Source organism: Aspergillus costaricaensis (genome assembly GCF_003184835.1).
Source record: "Aspergillus costaricaensis CBS 115574 unplaced genomic scaffold BO79scaffold_26, whole genome shotgun sequence".
NCBI lineage: Eukaryota > Fungi > Ascomycota > Eurotiomycetes > Eurotiales > Aspergillaceae > Aspergillus > Aspergillus costaricensis.
Genome location: NW_020291826.1, coordinates 434,665 through 455,127, shown reverse-complemented (window position 1 = coordinate 455,127; position 20,463 = coordinate 434,665). Strand labels below are relative to the sequence as shown.

The 20,463-nt window shown below is 49.5% G+C and overlaps 7 protein-coding genes across 7 annotated transcripts; 4 read left to right on the top strand and 3 right to left on the bottom strand.

The window, feature by feature from the left end:
* Positions 1–970: 970 nt before the first annotated feature.
* BO79DRAFT_247034 (S9 family peptidase) lies at positions 971–3,056 on the top strand (the record flags this gene model as incomplete). The annotated part of the gene is made up of 3 exons (XM_025685619.1): positions 971–1,084; positions 1,130–1,887; positions 1,952–3,056. The coding sequence occupies exons 1-3, from the start codon at positions 986–988 to the stop codon at positions 3,054–3,056; spliced, it is 1,962 nt and encodes a 653-aa protein (XP_025537213.1). The 5' UTR covers positions 971–985.
* Positions 3,057–4,877: 1,821 nt separating this feature from the next.
* BO79DRAFT_271131 (uncharacterized protein) lies at positions 4,878–6,119 on the top strand (the record flags this gene model as incomplete). The annotated part of the gene is made up of 1 exon (XM_025687339.1): positions 4,878–6,119. The coding sequence occupies one exon, from the start codon at positions 4,878–4,880 to the stop codon at positions 6,117–6,119; it is 1,242 nt and encodes a 413-aa protein (XP_025537212.1).
* A 213-nt stretch (positions 6,120–6,332) lies between these two features.
* BO79DRAFT_271128 (transketolase family protein) lies at positions 6,333–8,807 on the bottom strand (the record flags this gene model as incomplete). Its single annotated transcript, XM_025687338.1, has 5 exons — positions 6,333–7,250; positions 7,309–7,826; positions 7,880–8,362; positions 8,436–8,545; positions 8,614–8,807. 5 exons carry the CDS (start codon positions 8,805–8,807, stop codon positions 6,333–6,335), a joined length of 2,223 nt encoding a protein of 740 aa, XP_025537211.1.
* Positions 8,808–9,435: 628 nt separating this feature from the next.
* BO79DRAFT_271126 (sugar transporter) lies at positions 9,436–11,568 on the bottom strand (the record flags this gene model as incomplete). The annotated part of the gene is made up of 9 exons (XM_025687337.1): positions 9,436–9,788; positions 9,833–10,029; positions 10,090–10,296; positions 10,429–10,601; positions 10,672–10,775; positions 10,845–10,989; positions 11,046–11,155; positions 11,218–11,389; positions 11,458–11,568. 9 exons carry the CDS (start codon positions 11,566–11,568, stop codon positions 9,517–9,519), a joined length of 1,491 nt encoding a protein of 496 aa, XP_025537210.1. The 3' UTR covers positions 9,436–9,516.
* Positions 11,569–13,453: 1,885 nt separating this feature from the next.
* Positions 13,454–15,237, top strand: BO79DRAFT_271112 (MFS general substrate transporter; the record flags this gene model as incomplete). Its single annotated transcript, XM_025687336.1, has 5 exons — positions 13,454–13,641; positions 13,709–13,846; positions 13,891–14,449; positions 14,540–14,950; positions 15,011–15,237. 5 exons carry the CDS (start codon positions 13,454–13,456, stop codon positions 15,149–15,151), a joined length of 1,437 nt encoding a protein of 478 aa, XP_025537209.1. The 3' UTR covers positions 15,152–15,237.
* A 654-nt stretch (positions 15,238–15,891) lies between these two features.
* Positions 15,892–16,844, top strand: BO79DRAFT_271110 (short-chain dehydrogenase; the record flags this gene model as incomplete). The annotated part of the gene is made up of 1 exon (XM_025687335.1): positions 15,892–16,844. The coding sequence occupies exon 1, from the start codon at positions 15,972–15,974 to the stop codon at positions 16,842–16,844; it is 873 nt and encodes a 290-aa protein (XP_025537208.1). The 5' UTR covers positions 15,892–15,971.
* Positions 16,845–16,970: 126 nt separating this feature from the next.
* Positions 16,971–19,079, bottom strand: BO79DRAFT_271107 (uncharacterized protein; the record flags this gene model as incomplete). The annotated part of the gene is made up of 3 exons (XM_025687334.1): positions 16,971–17,166; positions 17,214–18,896; positions 18,953–19,079. The coding sequence occupies 3 exons, from the start codon at positions 19,077–19,079 to the stop codon at positions 17,039–17,041; spliced, it is 1,938 nt and encodes a 645-aa protein (XP_025537207.1). The 3' UTR covers positions 16,971–17,038.
* Positions 19,080–20,463: the final 1,384 nt, after the last annotated feature.

Genomic DNA, 20,463 nt, shown 5'->3' with positions numbered 1-20,463 from the left:
CATACTAACAAAATTACCGGGGTCAACCGGAGTACAGCTTAGCTTCTTAATCGGGTCTAGTGCAGTCATATAGTACTGTATTCATATTTATATTCATATTCTTATACCCGATTGAGCTGGTGTAGTGAGATGCTAGCTATGCAGGTGCTTCATTGTTTAAAGCAAAGAATATATTCTGTAGAATCTTCTAAAAAAGTATTTAGTATAACCATAGAATCCCTAACTATCAGGGAATATTATAACTACTCAAGTATACTCTTCTGTCTATGACAACAACTGATAGTTATGTAATATATAGCAGTCATAATATTATAATTACTCACTTCAATCTATACTATAAAATCGTCCAGAACCAAATTCATTGACTTTTTAATTATTATTATAATCTTTCCCTTTTAAATCTTACTAAGATATTATCCACAACTCCAACCGGCCTACAAGATACTGTATAAGTGAGGTATTTATTGTTGGTTCCGGCTAACCAGCAACGGTTCCCACCTCGCGGAATATACTGGATGTTCAATAACTTAAAATATATAAATTATATAGAAGCAGGTTATATAAAGTATTTAATACTGGTTACCCCGCTGCACAAATTATAATTAAAAGGAATATAATTATATATCCACATTAATTCAACATTCAGTCCGACTCTCAATATATTATCTGTATTGTATTAAGTTACTTGATTTTAAATCTATCATTATAAATCATTAGGCAGAGCAGCCAACTGCCGGCAGCTCACCCCAGCAGGTCATTATCCGATTATGTTACTGATTATTATCATTATGTAATCTTACCGCAATATGAAATTATCCCAGTGGGGCTTGCTACGCGACTGTCCCGAAACAACCTAAATAATGGTGAGTCAGAAGAGATCCTCTGGGTTAACTATCGCAAAAGTCTGCACTGTCTGTTGGTAGCTTCTCGCAATCCTGGTCTATTAATTTCTCCTTCTATTTCTGGGCATCCGGAAATCCTGAAAATGCCTCCCTCTCTTGCACCGTACGGCAAATGGACAAGCCCACTCACCGCGGACCGGTTGGCAACTGACAGCATTTCGCTGCACGAAGTAGTCGTTGATGTATGTGCTCTGTTCAATCAAGCTTACTTGGTCTGTCGCTAACAGGTACAGGAGTCAACTGGTACTATTTACTCGGTGGAGTGTCACCCTACCGAAGATGGTCGCTTTGCAATCATCCAACATCTCAACAGACAAAGCCGGGACGTCTTACCAAGAGATTACAGTGCACATGCAACGGTGCAGGAGCTTAGAGGCGGCTCCATTATGATGAGGCCAGATGGAAGAGTTCTCTTCTCAGACAAGAAATCTTGCAGTCTGTATTTATTAGACCCGGCATCAAGTGAAGTCGTTCTCGTGCATTCGACAGTCCAGGGCATTCAATATGCCGATTTCTGCAATCATCCCGTCGATACGCAGTGGGTGCTTGCAATCAAAGAAGACCACCAAGATGCAACCCCCGAGACCCAGGCAACCGACGTGCACAACACTTTGGTGGCGATTGACATTCTTTCTGATACAGAAGTCACCATTACTCAAGGCGATGACTTCTATTTGTATCCTAAGTTTGATCCGTCAGGCAAACATGTCTCATGGATCCAATGGAGTCATCCTGACATGCCCTGGACAGGAACTGTGCTTTACGTAGCCGAGTGGGCGGGTGGATCTCTGAGGAATATAACCAAGGTCGCTGGGGAGTACCAGAAAGAAAGCATCGCTCAACCGAAATGGGGGCTGGATGGAGCACTGTACTTTGCATCCGATTGTACTGGCTATCTGCAGCTCTACTCATATAACGTACACGATACTTCGGTTAGCGCTCTATATCTGGAGGGCCTGGCGAATGCAGACTTCGCCGCTGCCAAGTAGGAGCTGGGCAGGTAACTCTTCCGTCGTTTGTCAGTTGATCAAGGAAACTAACATTCACAGTTCCACCTATATATCACTCGACGAAAAGACTATGGTGGCGACAGCTATTACTCATGGCACCAGTGAGCTTGTTCTTATTGACATCCCCAAATTGTCGGTCCAAAAGCTGGGGCTTCAGTACGTGGACATCGGAGTTCGTGCCAATGGTATTTTCCGCGCTTCATCCAGCTCCTTCGTTGTCGTCGGCGCCTCAACGAAGTCTCCCCAGGAACTCAGTTTGATTTCGCTTACCTCTTCATTTGAACCGATTACAACCGTCATGAAATCAACAGCATCATTCAACCTGGCACCAGATTACGTTTCTGTCGCGAAAGAATACACTGCACCTCAGAAGTACGGTCCTAGATGTGACGGAAACGTACACATGTTTTACTTCCCCCCTTGTAATCCCGAGTTCGAGTGCGACGGACATCTTCCACCTCTTTTAGTGTACGTCCACGGCGGACCAAATGGATGTGTCACTCCCGCGCTGAACCTAGAAATCCAATACTGGACCACGCGCGGATTCGCCGTCTGTGCCCTCAACTATACCGGTTCGACCGGTTTTGGGCGGGAATACCGAGAACGACTTTCCGGGTACTGGGGCCTCGTGGACACAGGCGATGCAGTTAGTGCCGTGGAATTTCTGGCTAATGAAGGGTTGATCGACAAAGCCCGCGTAGGGATCTACGGCGGCAGTGCGGGTGGTTACCTTACGCTGCAGGCTCTGCACATGTATCCTGATGTCTGGGCAGCAGGAGTCAGCTCCTACGGCATCAGCGACATGAGGGCACTCCAGGCTGATTCCTATAAGTTTGAGAGTCAGGATGTGGACCGATTACTATTGTGCAAGACTGCAAAGGAAGATAAGGAGCAGGAGCTCACAAATCGCAGCCCATGCAATTATGCCCACAAAATGAAGGCCCCACTGCTGTTGCTGCAGGGGACGTCGGATATGGTGGTTCCTGTGGCCCAGGCAAGAATGATGGCTAACGCCATGCGTGTGCATGGACGTGTCGCGGAAGTGGTCGAATTCAAAAATGAAGGCCATGGGTGGGTCGGCGAGAAGACCATCTACGAGTCCTACAAGCGGAAGGAGGATTGGTGGACACGCCATTTAACTTGAGTTCAAAATATTGCGTGACATGCGATGAATCAACGGACTTATTCAGTGATGCACTTTCTGGGTAAAAATCTCTTTAACGGCCCTATCCTTATTATTGAGTGTGGCCATCACTAGTGCTGATAAGTAGAATCTCCATCTGGTGATGGGTACGATCAGCGGCTCCAAAGTACTACTCTTTCGATGAGACTATCAAGTCTGTTTTTGTCCACCTTCATATTTTCCTTCTAAAATTTCCAGGGGCCCTGAAGCATATATGTGACGAAGAATGTGCTCCAATCAGATCAAGCAGCTAGTAAAATCTCTGTCAAGACTATCAAGGCGAGATGCGCCGTCTCAAGATCGTTACACAGCCACCACCCTCTGACCATGACAATGGAATCATCAGCGTCATCCTAGGTAGTGAGAGAAGCCTTGATGACCCAGATGACCATAAAACAGGCCATGGGATAGGCCCAATCAGACGGATGCCAAGAAGCAGCCGCTGGATTAGAGGAAGATTGCAGCCTCCACAGTGAGAAAATGATACGCAGGGTCCAACCAAGCACTTTGCTGTTGGCGGAAACCTTCTCTCCAGGGAATCCATCCGAAATTGCCAGAACGCCAACACGGCGCTGCGAAGATCCCTTCAATATGAACAAATTAGTGAGCCCACCAAACACGGGGGCGGGAGGATTAGGCTGGCAATGGGTCCCTTGAGCCCCAAGAAGGTGGTCGATCCCAAAACTAGAACCTCTGATAGAGCCGCAATTTGCCTGGAGACAGTTGTCTACCGACAGCGCAACGTGGAATATGAGCTCTGGCAGCCGCCAGTTATTCTAGTGGCATATGGTTGGCTGGCCAAGAGTACCTCTTGCAGCCATGGCTTGCCTGGGCTCCAAGGTAAAGGATTGGGTGTTCCATGATATCGAGATGATCATAGGAATTGACGACGGAATGGATTGTCTTGGCGTGGAAGGGCAACACAGGATGGAGCTTGAATACCACACCTCCACCGCATAACATTTTGGAAATGATGGTATATTTTCTGTGTAGGTGCATCCTCTTCGTTATACCTCTCGTCTTCCATCTCGTCCGGGAGTTGAGACCACCGCAATTGTTTAAGCTCTCTAATCCTCACCCCTTTTCTCACCCCTTTTCTCACCCCTTTTCTCACCCCTCTCATTGATACACTCCCCAGCCTTGCTTGATGTGCAATTTCTGGACCTGCAATGCGCTTCTCCTTCTGGCAGGGGTCGTTCCGGCCGATATCTCCCAACGAGTGAATTTATTTCCGGCACGGCTCATTGAGCGCAGTGCGCGGTCGTCAGACAGAATGAGTTCCTCGTTCTTCGCGACGTCTGCCTGGGTTTAGGCGCCTTTGGTCAGCCGCTGTCGAAGAGACAGAACAACTGTCCATCTACCGGTGACACCTGGTGTAAGGATGACACCTGCGTTAATTTCGCTTTAGCGATGTTTGCTGTGGCTGATATTATTGCGATGCGGGCGAGCAGTGCAGTAACGACGGCTTTAGGATATTTTGCAATTGATTGGAGCAGACAGATTTCTCGCTTTATATCGCTTACATCTCTTCATACAATGTCCAGCGAATGAAGTTATTCCAGAGTCGTGCAGGCCTTTTCTGACTCAGGCATCAAGGCTGTGGGGATGTAAAGCTTAAACTTACGGCTTGGCTTCCTTATCGGGTCTAGTGGAATTGTTGAATATCGCATGGCATTACGATTACTGAGACGCTCATATCGAGGTGCGCTCCCATTGTTTTTGCATCTAGTCTTTTTGCCTGGCGAAGCGTACGCCTTTCAGTTTGATTGATATCTCCTCAAAATGATCAACCCTCATCTACATCTTGATACGCCCCAATCCCACATCATCTTCATCCGCCCAGGCACCGAACCTCATACATTGCCTTTGTCGGGTTCTCTTGGAATTTCGAACAAGGTTTTCTTAGACCTGACACATAGCGCACCCAATATAACGATTAGTCTTGTTCGGATAGTCAAATTCGATGATCATGGTTCATCTTGCACACACATCAAGGGTCGCCGGCGGAATCCTTTTCGACATGGAGAGTCCGCGACAAAGCAGTTGACAGTACCGGCTTACGAAGAGACGGTCCTTGATTGTATTCTTTGGTCTGCATCTGACAACATCGCGTCACGTTGGCCTACAAGCACGGGAGATAGCCTGGTATACTACTTTGATATTCCAGTGCCAAACTGCCTCCCTCCAACGATGAAAACAACTCTCGGTACCGTCTGTTATGATCTGAAAGCCACGATCAATCTTCCGTTTGGACGGACAGTGAGCATATCCAAGCCCCTTGCCGTGCTTTATCGTCTTATACCACCTGTCCTTCCCCCCGACAACTATTTTCGACGGTTTACTGCCTCCCCACTGGTGATCCAAACTACGATATCACAGCAACGACCAAAAGACGCGACTACCAAAGCCATGTTCTCCGTGGAGCTAGCAATTCGGAATTTGCTGACACCAGGTGCCCGAGATGGTGAAATGAAATATATAGCTATCTCAGCAATCAAGTGGAGGGTCGACGAAGTAGCTATGCGCCGTAATATAGCCCATTGTGAGATGCAGGCTCTTGCTAACACTACAACGACGTCGAAACGGTCATTGATAGAAGGAAAGCTCGAACCCCGATGCCCGAAAGTCATATTGAATTGCTCGGATCAGAGCTGCCTGCGTTATGGCTGCTTACGGGTCGACTTCGAAATCAGGATTCCGGAAAGTGCAAATGCTGCAGACGAAATCTGTGAGAGTTACTGTGGCGGTGACGATCCACGGAATATTTTTCCACTGGCCGATCTTCCAGGAATTGCTATCAACCACGAATTGAAGGTCGAGCTTATAACCCGGGAGGACACCTTTAGTGGTAGAACGAATAAGAAACTGGACCGGAAACCCATCGCTAAGTTGTACGGTGCAATATTCCCGCTGCGAATACACAAGCTTGCCAATGATGTCGACGCGATGGAGACATATTGTCTCGACAAGCCTCCGGCATTTGATGTGATCCAACAGATGCTACCCCCGAAATACGAACCATAAATCGATCCACAAATCGAAAGATTCTTCAAGAACCAGAGGGAGTTGGGGAAGTGGGAAGATAGAATACATGGATTGCTTCAGTCAGCTCAATAAAATTTCGAAGCATCCTGATGGTCATTGAGTAAGCACGATCGGATCCTCACCCTTTACAGACAACCTCAATCGCAATATACAAGGAAAAGTTACATGTCATTGCAAGAGTCATGAGCAGTTCTAATGCTGAAGTTCAATCCAGTGGGCCCCGTTGAACTCTCTAAAATCGCCCCTCAAGACCTCAATCCCATCGCGTCTTACTTCCGCTACCAGGTCCTTGATTTTAATGGCGATGCGATCTGGCACAAACCCGAAATGAGCATATGCATCCTTCGAAGGCAAACTCTTTCCAAAGTAGTTCATGGACACGGATGCATCAGCATAGCGCTCCCATCCGTTAGACGGGTAGGCCTCAATCACGACGGTTGGCTTGCCGGCGCGAGGCTTCAATACAGAGTGCTTGTATTCCCGAGATTGTTGCTCGAAAAGCCTTGTGCAAGGGAATGAGACAATCCGTGCGCGGAGACCATATTCCTTAATAAGTAATTCGCGGGTTTGCATCGCATATACCATTTCTGAGCCGACTCCGATGATGGTGACGTCAAAGTCGTCGCCCTCTGCCTCAGCAAAAACGTACGCGCCTCTGATTACACCTTCGCGTGAGGAGTATTGTGGATACTGGGTCAAACCCTGACGGGATAGTGAAATGACAGTCGGCGTCTCAGTCGCGCTAATGGCGGCGTTGTAAGCGCCTGCAACTTCTTCTGCATCGCAGGGGCGGATGTAGAGTAGGTTAGGCATAGCACGCCATAGCGCAGCAACTGCGATGGGCTGGTGCGTAGGTCCATTCTCGCCGACTCCGATGCTGTCGTGGGTGGCGATGTGGATCTGCTGGAGGCCTTGTAGTGCGGCCATGCGGATAGCGGCAGCGGCGTACAAATGGAAGACAAAGTATGTACTCGTCATGGGGATGAAGGTGCCTCTGTTAAATGCAGCAAGCCCGTTGGAGATAGCGCACATGGCATGTTCCCGGATACCATAGTGAATGTATCTACCGCTGTAGTCTCCGGTCAGACCACACACAGTTTGGAGGTCAGGCTGAAGTGCATGTAAGCAACCGGAAGTGGCATCGGGAAAGGAAGCTAGTGGCACCTACAGACTGGAAGTCGACTTTGTTCTTGTAGGCGACATTGCAGGAGGGCGTAAGATCCCCAGTCCCGATCAAGAACGAATTGATGTTCTTTCCCAGGGCATTGGTTATCACACCAGCAGACTTCCTGGAGGCAGTGGATGCAGTAGGCTGCTCTTCCTTGTTGGGAATGTACTTGTTCCAGTCTTCTGGAAGCTTTCCTGCAACACGGCGCGCAAATTCAGCGGCTAACTCGGGGTACTCTTCACGATACTTGTCAACAGCCGCATGCCAACTCGCTTCATGAGCCTCGCCACGGCCAGGGATATCACGGAAGAAGTCATAGACATCCTCTGGAATGTAGAAGTGTTCGTTAGGGTCGAGGCCAAACGATCGCTTTAGGTTAGCCACTTCGTCGACACCCAGGGCAGATCCGTGTACATCAGCCGTGCCGGCCTTGGCGGATCCAATACCAATGACGGTGCGGACGTTTAAGAATGTTGGCTTATCGCTATGGCGAGCGGCATTGAGCGCGTTCACGACAGCTAGATCGCATTAGCACGCCCTTCACATCAAGTCAAGGGTTTGGGAGACCTACCAGCAACATCCGTGTCCCCATTGTACACGTCTACCACATTGAAACCAGTAGCTCGCATCTTCATGTTCATATCCTCAGTGTTAGCAACATCTGCACTTCCATCGCACGTAACGTTGTTATTATCGAAGATGACACATAGATTGTTCAGCTTCCAGTGGCCAGCGAGTGAGAGCGCTTCAAGACCGACACCTTCCTGAAGGCAGGCGTCACCGACCATGCACCACGTCATGTTATTTACCACCTCGTGGCCAGGTCGGTTGTATGTAGCGGCCAGACTTTTAGTGGCCATGGCGAGTCCAACGGCATTAGCCACACCCTGGCCAAGAGGACCCGTTGTGACCTCTACGCCTTCAATCTCGATTTCGGGATGACCGGGGCAGAGCGAGTCAAGTCTCGCGGAGTGGTATGTCTTGAGCTGATCGTGTGTCATGCTCGGAACACCAATAAGGTGCATAAACAAATATTGCCATAGGCAGGCATGGCCTACAATAAATTGTTTTAGCCACAGTTTGAGTAGCGTCAGACAGCTCGGCCGGAACAACGCCCACAGACTTACCATTTGAGAGCACAAAACGGTCGCGATTGAAGTAGTTGCAGTTCTTTGGGGAATACTTCATGACATATTTATACAAGGCGATACCAATGGCAGCCATACCCATTGGGGCTCTGTTGAGCTTGGTTAGCGCCGTTCCCATGTTGTCAACTAAGATATACAGGATATGGAGCTGACTCACCCAGCGTGGCCTTCTCCATACTGCTGTGCAAGATCGGCAACGAAGGCTCGAAAGACATTCATCACACGCTGGTGCTTCTCTGGGCTTTCTAGTCCGATACCGACACCGCCTGAAGCTCCATTGCGAACACCAGAGACTGCTTTCGTGGGCAGACTTTGGATGGGCTTCTCTGTAAGTTCTAGTGCGGGCGCCATAGCCGGAAAGTGAAGGCTCTCTGCGAAATCAAGAGTTTCTTCTGCAAGAAAATGTTCTATGGTTGTGAATTTGAGATTGTTAGGCCAAAGACATCGAGATGGCGGTATTCTTATACCTCATGCCATTCATCCCGATATGCCATATGCCCCAGATTTGAGGCACTGACCAGGTAATGGGGCATGTTGATTCTGGATCGAGACGATGGCAGTCACCTGTCATTGAGGCCACTGACTATAGGATAGTCAGATGTTATTCGCAGTATCAGTATTTCCATATGGTTCTGAGTGCTGGCCATCGTCGGAGCAGTGCCTCGCTTCGAGGCCAGTGACCCTCGCCTCGATGACCCCTCGGCTGCGTTCCCGCGAGTAATGTAGTGCCCCCACAATGGTCATACTGCCTCATAAGCATAATTAGTCATCTCGACATATCTTTGACAAATTCACTACTGATGACTGTAATGTCTCGAAGAAAGGGTGTACTCCCACAGGTACAACAGAACATGAACTTGGTGTATACGTTTGGAAAAGAGGTGATATGACAAAGACCCATGAGTAGCTTATGGGGTAAACTCACTTCCTCTATTGTCTAACAATGTTATCTATGTACATTCCAAATATGAAGTTTCAGGTCTACGAGGCCCAAGGTTCCCGCCCTTCTCTGTCATCATACACCAAAGCTAGGCCATAATCATCAGTGACGCGGATAATATTATATGGAAGATGCATTTTCAACCATGTCGACTGTAGGAGCACTTTCCTTCCTTCCATGTAGAACAGCGTCAGTAAGCGCCGAAGCATCTTCGGTGATTTTGGCCATCTTCTTCTTGGACTGTGGGCCAATAAGCCATTTAGGATTGTTCTCGAACAAGACATCAATATCTTCAAGAGACGCCTTGCAGGTTTCCGGAACTGCGGTGTCAAGATTGTTAACAAAGGGTTCAAATTCGGGAATTCGGATCTGTAGCGTGCGCCGAAGGAAAGCTTACTGAAAAAGTATATCACTGGGATAAAAGACAAATTCGTACATGCCCACAAGATGTAAGTACCATACTGAATGCGAGAGATGAGCACTGGAGATATCATAACAACAAAAAAATTGCAGAGCCAGAAAAAGCCGGTGGAGATGGCGACGGATGTTCCACGCGTTTGCAGCGGAGTTAACTCCACGGGTAGCAAGAAGGCCAGCCCGTTGGTACCGATGGCACAGACAGTGTTGAAGATGCTAACATTCAGACATTAGCAATATAATAAAAGAACATTCTCTATAGACAAAATGACTCACAAAACACAAACTACGGACACGTATCCGCATGCTTTATTGCCTGGATACGCAACTGTGGCGGCGAGAACAGCCATGCTGACACACTGCCCGACCGCCCCGAAAAGCAGTAAGGGCCGACGCCCAAGTCTGTCGATGAGGGGTATTGGAATGAAGCTCGCAATCCAAAACTCCAAGCCGACAAAGCCGGACATCAGCAAACTGAGATGTCTGGAGAACTTCAGTGTATTCTGGAAGATAACGGGGCTGTGGTATTCCAACAAGATGTGGTAAGCGAGTGATCGTCAAGATATATTTCAAGAGGTGAGGGTTTCAGGACAACAGATCAACAGCAGGACTTACACATAATATGTGATAAGATTGACGCCAGTAAGCTGGTACATGCACATCACAAACGCAGATAAGATGAGACGCTGGAAAAATCGGGGCCTTCCCTGGGTGAAGATAGCCTGCCATTGGGAATCACTTTGGGAATCTTCTTGGAGTGCGTTCTCAATCAAAGACACGACTGTGCACTAGATCAATCCCATGACATTAGCGACTCCGTGTATCAAAGGATATTATCACTGCATGTGGTATACGAACAACTTCAGAAGCGCGTGTAGCAGGGTCTTCTTCCAACGACAACATATCAACAACGTCGCGTGCCTCATCAACTTTTCCGTTGCGCATCAGAACCCGCGGGGATTCTGATATATCAGAGAATTGCGCATTAGCCTTCCGATACACTGTTTGAACACGAGGCTATTACCACTTACCCGGAAGAAAGAGTGCCAGAACGATTGTCACAGCCGAGAAAGCAGACTGCAGCCCCAGTGGCAGCCTCCATGCCCAACCATTGTTACTGGTAAGAGAGGAGGCTGCCAGGCCATAGTCGACCCAGTATGCTAGGGCAATCCCGAACTGCGGAGATTAGCTGATGATTTCTTGGAAGGTGCCATAAATGCACCCTGACATACCAGGTTGATGTTAAGTTGCCACATGACGGCTCGACCTCTGTTGTTAGAACGAGAGCACTCGCCATTCCAAGTTGGCAGAATAGCAGCTGCCATACCATTTCCAAACCCGGCTGGGAGCAGAATGGATCAGTATTCCGCGATATTAGGCACTCGGAAGCAGATTGGAACATACCGACAATACGGCCTACTATCAATCGGGCCAAACTGAAAGAGGAAGCCTGAAGGATGGCACCGAAGATGATAATCAGCTCTCCCACCATGACGGTCAGCCTTCGGCCGAACTTGTCACCACTGAATATGACAGTCAAAGCGCCGGCTGCACATCCTAATTCATAGACCGCCACCTGTTCATGTTAAAAGCACGTCCCTGGTAGGTAATTTCCCTGAAGAGCCGAGCCCCATCTTCACGTACCGCGAAACCTTGGAGGGTAGAGTTGCCATTCGAGATGGAAGGGAATGTTGCTTCAAATGATGGGCCCGTGAGAAGACTACCCATGACACCTTGATCGTAGCCGAAGAGCATGTTCCTACATGCCGCAGAGGCGTGCGTTAGACTCCGTCTCGCGTGTAAGGCTGGGGGTCATACTCACCCAATGCCACATGTAGCTGTAATTAGGTACTCGATCCATGCTGATCTAGCCCCTCGGCCTCTTAGCCGCTTGGTGAGAAACGCATAGGGAGTTGTGAATGGTTTCATTCTAATTTTCGTCTCGCAACTGACTTGGCAACAAGTTTCAATGAGGAATCAAATCTCGCTTGCAGGTAGGTTGAAGAGAAATGTATTTCGCCAAGAACTCCATGAGACTAAGCACTGGGTTTGTTATAATGAATTTCTTTTCTACTGGATCGGCGATAAACAGCTTGGAGGATTGGGGTATCTCCGGATTCCCCGCATTGTGGGGGGTCTCCCTGATTATCGCTGCTGAAATTTGAGGCTTCCTAAAGCTACGTTTGCCATCGTCTCGGGACCGGCCCAGAATTGGACAATTGGTTCGAAACCTTAAACTGTCATTGAGCCACACGGATAGCCAGAATCTTAAGCTTCCCGCTGCATTCGACGGCGTCTGACCCCAGTAAGTTGCCGTTACTGGCAAAGCGAAGGCGATGAAGTCGCCACATGCAGGTTTTTAACCTTCCCAATTCTGGTGTTCCCGATGTGGTGTCATTGAGGGCTTTATCCCACCGGTCGCCAATCCCACCCGGTAGCTCTCGATGCGAGCCCCTCGCCCCTCGCAAGCCAACCGGGCCACATGAGCATCCTTTTGCCGGCTGGTCTCATCATCATAGATCCCATGTACCACTTGTGGACCCTGAACTAGCATCAGTATGCTGACTACTGTCTCCCTATGCGGCCGATAGCTCTGAAGGCCGGGGTAGCTATGGTACATCCGCCGACGGGGAAGAGACTCGAATCTTTTCTCCAGATTCTGGGGTTAACGGCAGTCCCACATCGCGGCAGCGCAACACATCCGCAAACCAAACTTACTCGGATCGAAGACCATGGTCTCGTGTTATCTCGTGTCTATGTGTTCTCTGCCTTTTCCATATGCAATCAACAGCATTCCAGATATTTGCTATTGCTTCTTGGTACCATTACGATGAAGGCCACTTTCTGTAAAGGGTCTCGAACAGTGGATCGGAGTCAGGCATCGCCCCAAGCTGACCATGTAGCCACCGGCAGAGTATCATACGATAGCTGCACATTCCAAACTATGATATCCACGTTCACATGATCTTGGATCGCAGAAATAGACACTAAGTGTAATTTGCTCGTCGATAGGTGGCTTCGTGACGAGAGTTAATTACCCCCTGTCCCATCACCATGACTCCTATTTATCGCACATAAGACTATAAATATAGCTGTGCCTGCCATTCGAGCTGATTACAGCATGATCTTACATGCAAGAGAATGTGTATATACTAGGTATTACTACCACTAAGCAATTTTCCTTCCAAGACAATGTCATTCAATATGTTCCCTTGTTCGAAACTGGATTCCTCCTAGCTAGCCAATGTCCGCTACGGTCAACTGCTATCCACCTCCACGAGTACTGCAATACACCGCCTTTACGAATGGCGTCAATGGCGCAAAGAAATGGTCCCGCAGTTGGCCTCGATGCGAAACCCTTCGACCCAATTGCTCATTGCTGTCCGGGGTGTGGGGAAACCCCAAGGGGCGCGGAGAAAGATTGTGGAGGCGGATACGGTCATGCTTAATCCGGGGCATGACAGGTGGCCTGATGGCCGCGGGTTTGTCTGACACCGAGAAACTTGGACATACTCGAAGTAGTTAGCTAGCTTTGTATATCTCGGGCACAGTGGTGGGACATAAACCTGACAAGCCCACTACTCCAGCCCTTGACGCCTTTTCTCTTCGACTACTGTCCTCGCTGTATTTACAAGCCATCATGGACACAGTCGACATTAACGAGGGACAGCTCAAGGATGCCTCATCGCACGAGATCGAAGATGTAGATGCGACTGAGGTGATTTCCTTCACGCCGGAGGAGGAGAAAGCGCTGGTAAGAAAGATTGACATGACCCTTCTACCTACCGTCTGGGTGATGTATCTCCTATCCTACCTGGACCGGACCAAGTAAGTGCGATTATGTTTTCATCTGTGGTTGACCATGTTTCAGGGGCTAATGGTTGTCTCTGTGCAGTATCGGCAATGCCAAAATCTCCGGGATGCAGGTCGACCTCAATCTGACCTCAAACGAATACTCCATTGCTCTAGTTGTCTTCTTTGTCGGATATGTGGTGTTCGAAGTTCCTAGCAAGTATGGCTTCTCTAAGCACGTGTATTCCACTGAAACTATAATAACCAAGTGTTGTTTGCGAACAGTTTGGCGTTGGGTCGGTCACGTCCATCCATCTTCCTCTCTACCATCATGATTCTCTGGGGCGCATTGACCTGTGTCATGGCTGTTGTCAAGGACTTCTCGCATCTGGTAGTCCTGAGAGTCATCATTGGGTGCATTGAGTCTGGCTTTGCTCCCGGAGTATTACTGGTCTTGTCATCATGGTACAAGCAGACCGAGCAGTCCAGGAGATTCGGCGTGTTCATCTCGGCGGCCGTTCTATCAGGTGCCTTTGGTGGACTCATTGCGGCCGGCATTGTCGATGGGCTTGAAGGTGTGCATGGTATCAGGGGCTGGCGATGGCTTTTCATCATTGAAGGTGTTATCACCGTTGGTTGTGCCCTGATATCTCTTTTCGTCCTGCCTGACTTTCCTGCTACAACGCGACGACTGTCCGATCGCGAGCGGCAGATAGCTGTGGCCCGACTGACCAGGGAGAACGTCACGGCAAGCACCGAAGATACCGAGCATTTGAGTAGCTTGGGGGCGTGTAGAGTAGCCTGCAAAGACTTCCGCACCTGGGCCTTTGTGATTGGATATATGGTTCGTTTTTTCTTTTGTTCGGCTTACATCTTCCAGTTTACCTCCACGATAAACCGGATTCTCTTACTAAATTTGTCTCTTGAGATTTAGGTCATCGTTGGGTCAAGCACTCTAACATACTTCTATCCTACCCTAGTCAAAGGGCTCTTCGGCGACGCGTCCACCGAGAAAGTCAACTTCCTGACCGTCCCGATCTACGGCGTGGCCTTCGTCGCCACAGGCATCACGTCCTACTGCGGTGACAGGTTCCCCACCTGGCGTGGGTTAATCATTGCTGGCTGGCTGGCATTTTCCCTGATCTGTTCGGTCATTGTCTGTGCCGTGTATAACTTCACTGCTCGATATGTACTCCTGGTTCTTATGGCCGCTGGGCTTTGGTCCACCAATGGCGGTACACTGGCGTATGCCTCCTCTGCCTTTGCTGGAATGCATCCGCAGGCTAGGGGTGTTGCTTTGGCGATGGTAAATGCGCTGGGCAATTTAGCACAAATTTACGGATCGGTATGTGTTTAACCCCAACGTTGATGTTCCCTAGTGCCAGAGCTGATTGAGATGTAACAGTATCTTTTTCCTGACAAGGACAGCCCGAAATACATCATGGGGTTCTCTGTGATCTCTGCCATGCTTGCAGTGGGCGTGGTTGTCTTTCTGGTCTTGCATATCTGGTTCCGTCGCCGTCTACGGTCGGGGAACATCCAGTGATGGTGGCGTGAATGCGGGCAGTTGATGAACGGCATAATCACAATCCATGGTTGTTGTGAAGTTATCACACCACTAGTTAAGGCGAACTCTTCTCACACAGTGTTCAATTATAGGTAGAGGTCGATCCACCGACTCATTGAAAGACAACCGTCTCCAACTGTAGTAGCTTTCCGTAGACTGGCTCATAATATGACAGTAAGCATGTCTCATCATGCTAAACACATTTTATATGTGTTGCGGAACTGATGTGGAGTATGATGTGAAACATAGGGTCACAACTCCTTTGGATAATAAGGCATAGAAAAATAAATACCGTCAATTGAGAGGACAATCGTGAGCATGATGTTGTCATCAATGCATATACATTGTTCTCTAGCAACAGGCCTGGGCGGAAACAGGAGAGAGCGTCGATAGTGTGGCCAAGGACAAAAACTGCAACAAGCGAGATACCGTGTGGAGATACCGAGATGCGCCCCGACCACCGCTGATCCGGGGTGGCCTCGAAGCGAGGCACTGAAAGACCCACCGGCCCATAGAATATTGCATGCAGATCGCAAATTGACTTGGACTCGCTTCGGCAACCGAAGACCATCGCAATTGTGTCCCATTGGCCACATTCTTCCCCAGAGAACTGAGGCAATGGCCAACCCGTGGCAGCACGAGCATGTCCCCAGAGAGCCATGCGACGCCTGTCTATCGAGCAGTGCTATCTTATGGACCACCAAGTAAAATTGGAGAAACTTAAAATAGGCAAGTCGCCCCCTGCGAGAGGTAGCCAACCTTCCAATAATCTTAACATCACCTAAACACATCTTCCACTATGCCTCCAAGTATGCTTGACACCCCAGCGACCAGCGCCAACGGCAATGCAACCGCATCCAACACGGCACCAGCTTTTCTCGACACCACCCCAGGCCCAGACTATGACTGGAAAGTGTCCTTGAAGGGAAAAGTAATTGGAATTACCGGAGGCAACAGGGGTATTGGGCTGGCTCTCGCACAAGTGTGTCTCGCCAACGACGCAGAGGCTATCTATAGCTTAGACATCTTTGAGCCCGGCGAGGAATTCGCTGCCCTTCAAAAAGCTCATCCCAAGCGACTTCACTACGTCCACTGTGATGTGACATCCGAGGAGAGCGTCAACACTGCCATCGACGCTGTCATCGCCGCACAAGGTGCCATCCACGGTTTCATTGCCAATGCCGGCATGACGAAACACCAGCCTGCCTTCGACTTCAGTCGCGCCCAGATCGATCAATTGTTCAACTTGAACGTCTTCGGCGCTTACTTCTGCGCTACTACTGTCGCTCGTCGTTTCATCGACCTCGGAATTAAGGGGTCTATTGTCTTCACGGCTTCGATGACTTCCTATCGCCCCAACCGTGCAGCTCCTTCCGCTCCCTATGGAGCCACCAAGGGTGCCGTGCGGAACATGACACACACACTGGCCATGGAGTGGGCCAAGCATGGGATTCGCGTCAACTCGGTATCGCCAGGGTTCATCAAGACGGCCATGACTTACTTTGTGGATCAAGCCCCGGACTGGGATCTCAAGATGCAGTATTATGGCGGTATGCCCAGGTTGGCGGATCCCAAGGAGCTGGGCGGAGCTTATGTATATTTGCTTTCTGACGGTGCGTCGTATACAACGGGCATTGATATTCCCGTGGCGGGCATTGTGGGGGCGTGGTAGAACTTAGACTCAGAGATAATCTCAAAAACATACTTTATGCATTGTGCGATCGTTGTACCTTGAGATGTTTTGTTTGAAATCACCAAGAACTTCATTGTAGTCTTTGAAGTTCTCTCATATGATACATGTGCTTATATGGGCTCTGTGAAATACATCATATTATATACAAACATCTTCCATCCCTGGTCGGGACTTCACTCCTGCCACACCCTCTGCAGTCGCGCAACAAGACCTTTGGCGGGAAACTTGCTTATCCGTAACATGTTGTCCAAAATGCGTAGCAGCTCCTCTCGCATCTCCGGCGACCGAACAAACTGGCCAACTTGTATGATGTTAGTCTTGAAACAGAACAGGATGGGTGTGACTTACCTCCAAATAACGCCTGGACATTGATGAATGCCATCGCGCAGTCATGCTCCTGGCACGAATTGGCAATCCCACAGACCATTTTGACACTTTCCGTCAGCTGCTTATCACGAAGCAGGTAGGCATTAAGTCCGCCCAGTGTGGGCTGGTTCAGCAGGACTGTCGCCTTGGCGAAATGATACATCTGCATGGCACCTGCATGATTTCGCGGATGGATCCATATCGGAGGAAAGACGACGCTTGAACCACCACCCCCAGCAACTGCCACGGGCTGGTACGATGCGGGCAGGATATGATACCACTCGTCGAGCGCACTCAGGAGTCGGTCACCCTGCTCAATTCGTTCTCTCGGATCCTGGTGTGGTGGGATTGCAGCCGAAGCGGCATATTTCACACACTTCCCGCAAAGGTAGACAATTCGTGTAGCTAGCTCGTCCGAGTTGAGTTCCTCGAGAGGTTTGCGTGCACGCCAGAAGGTGATGGTGGGCCGGCCCGCCTGAAAGGCTGCCCAAATGTCTTGTCGCAACCAAGCCCACCATACGGCCTGTCGCAGACCATCGGCCGACTCGCCATCATTATCCTGAGACCGCTGGATCCAGAACGAGCCGCGCAGATGCTGCTCCCAGACACTGCTATTCGCAGCGCTGTCCGCATCAAACATTTCATATGTGCTAATCATGGTGGCTGTCGCCAAGATCTCGTGGGAGTCGGCATAGGATGGATACAGTAGTGTTTGTGAGAGATAGTGAAGGGTTTCGTAGTAGTACTGGGTCGCCATGTGGGTTGGAGCGGAGTCTGATTCTGTCGACAGAACGGTTGCGGGCAATGAAGCTGGGGTACTCGCTACGTGGCCATCTGCTGCATCTCCATCCCCTCTATGCCGAAGGCATAAAGACATGTGCTTGGCGCCCACTGCAAGGATAGACTTCAAGAGCCCCGTGTTTCGTAGTGCTAGATGGGGCACAACATTGCTGAAATGGTGAGCGGGATCAAACAAGTCTAGAATCGGCCCAACCACCTCGATATAGTACTGAAAGAAGGTGAGATCGGTTGGCGATAGTTCTAGCCTACTTGTGGTGTTCCAAGGCTGGGATAACTGCTGATAATCTGGTAAGGGTGATCCAGTGCAGCCGTCTCCATGGGTCAGAGATTGTCGCTGCTGCTCATTGTACCTCGCCTCATGCTGAGGCCGAGCCCCGGGATGCTCAGGGGCGGGTGACTGCCTACGAGAGAGTGCAATCTCAGGAAATCGCCACCTGGGGTCGCCGCTTGACGTATCATTCAATCGTTGGATGTGGTTAATGGCATCCCGCGCTAGCAAGTCGTACCACTCGAAGGGGGAGATATTCAGCAGGGAGATTTGACTGAGCGAAACTGGCGACGTCGGGAACGCAGGGTCAAGGCTGGGCAATCTCTGCTCATTGTGTTCGTGCAAGGGGTCGAAGTGCGGCGACTCGAGTGAGCCGTCTGAATGCAGTGGTACAGCGGCCTCAGGGATGACCGAGGCGGTCGGATGAGACGTCGATGCTGCCGCAACATTCGAGAGATGTTCGTGGGGCTTCGGCGAGTTCTCCCCGACAGCATCTGGATTGCTTGCCCTGTTGCCCTCGGCACGGACCTCCTGGCCGCCCGTGCCTTTGGGACTCGAATGCGCCCTGGTGGGCTCCCGGTCGGCCGCAGGGGGAGCTGCAGCTGTAGCTGCATGTCTCTGATCAGAGTGTTGTGTCGCGTCTGAGGCATACCGACAGATGCGAGAAGACTTGGAGCATCGCAAGCACGTCGGCTTACCGTCATCGCACTTGACGCGTCTCTCTCTGCAGGTAAGGCTGTCTGGTGTGTAAGCGAGCTTGATGTTCGCTTAGGTGCCATTGTGAAGATGGCAGAGCAGTTAAACCAAGCAAGAGAGGGTCCACCTACCATCCTGTCTTTGTTCTCAATCCACGTGAGCGTGAGGGTCTGATGCGTCGATGCGGCTTCCCCGTGGCGCTGCCCCTCGTCGTTGAGCGTTGCGATGATGATTTGCCACCGACGTTCATGGGGATGCATTCTTCCACTATGGAGTCGCAGTTTTGCAGTTAGGGGAGTGGCTTTCGTCTCGAGGGCCTCCCGTCCGTTAAATACCCGCTCGTTACCCGGAACCATTCTTACCCCGCGTTTGGTCTGCCCCACTTCGATGTACGTATTGCAACAAAAGAAAAAAAGTGAATCTTTCAGCCACTATTTAGTGGAGAATGAAAAGGCAAATTCAGATTCAAATTGGCGATAAGATACTGTTTAACAAAATAAATTTTCGTATGAACACATCTTTGACGTCTAGCCAAGTTATATAGCAACTTCGTGCCTGAACAGGGTAGCTCAAGATCTACCATTTGATGAATTTTAAAAATATCCATCCCTTCTCGATTCTCCACTAACCGATCCCTATGCCTGGCTACCAATTTGACGCTTTATGAGGGAAGAGACCCAGACTTGTAATGTATGGCTCTTGTATAAGCATCTATTTGTCCATTAGAAATTCCCTATGTTATCTAGAACCTGGTGGCTACTGAGGGCTGAAACCCGACTTATAGCAAAGGCAGTTATTTACGTCAAGAAAAGTATTAAAACGACACGAGCATCCCAACTGCGCCCCAATACAGACATGGATGTTGGTCCTAAAGTATGTATTCTACACTAATTGTGTCAGTCGTTCGTCCTTGCATCCACGGGCTCATCATCGGCCGGCTCATAGTGGACGCTCACATCTACCATGACTGCTTTCTTGTCGCTACCAATACCTGGCATCCAGTGGCATTCATGATTCCTAATACCACGTGGCTCCCACTTCATAGTATGGACCTTTTCTGTCTGGATGCTTTCTCAATTGAACGACATGACATAAAGCCGCATTCAAACGCTGTTGCAGCCTAATAAAAGGCCCCACGATACGAACTCGGTGAAGTCCGAATAGTCGGCCTTGGAACCGCCGTGGCAGGCGTATATGAGCGTATAAAAAGCGTTCTTCTCGGTCGATGCACAAAGCATGGTGTATTATCCCCTTTACAATATTCACACAAGTTTCCAAATTCATTCTAGTGTTTGTCTGCTGTACCACGCAAGAGGGCTATGGTGGTCATTTCGAATAAATCTTGCCGTCCCACTGAGTACACTCGGAAAATGCTAGCAGATGTCGTTTTGTTGCCCAATAGACGTGTAATTCCTACGTAGGTGCTTGTTGAAGGGTTCAGAAAGCTCGGCTCAGTTTCGCCTAGTT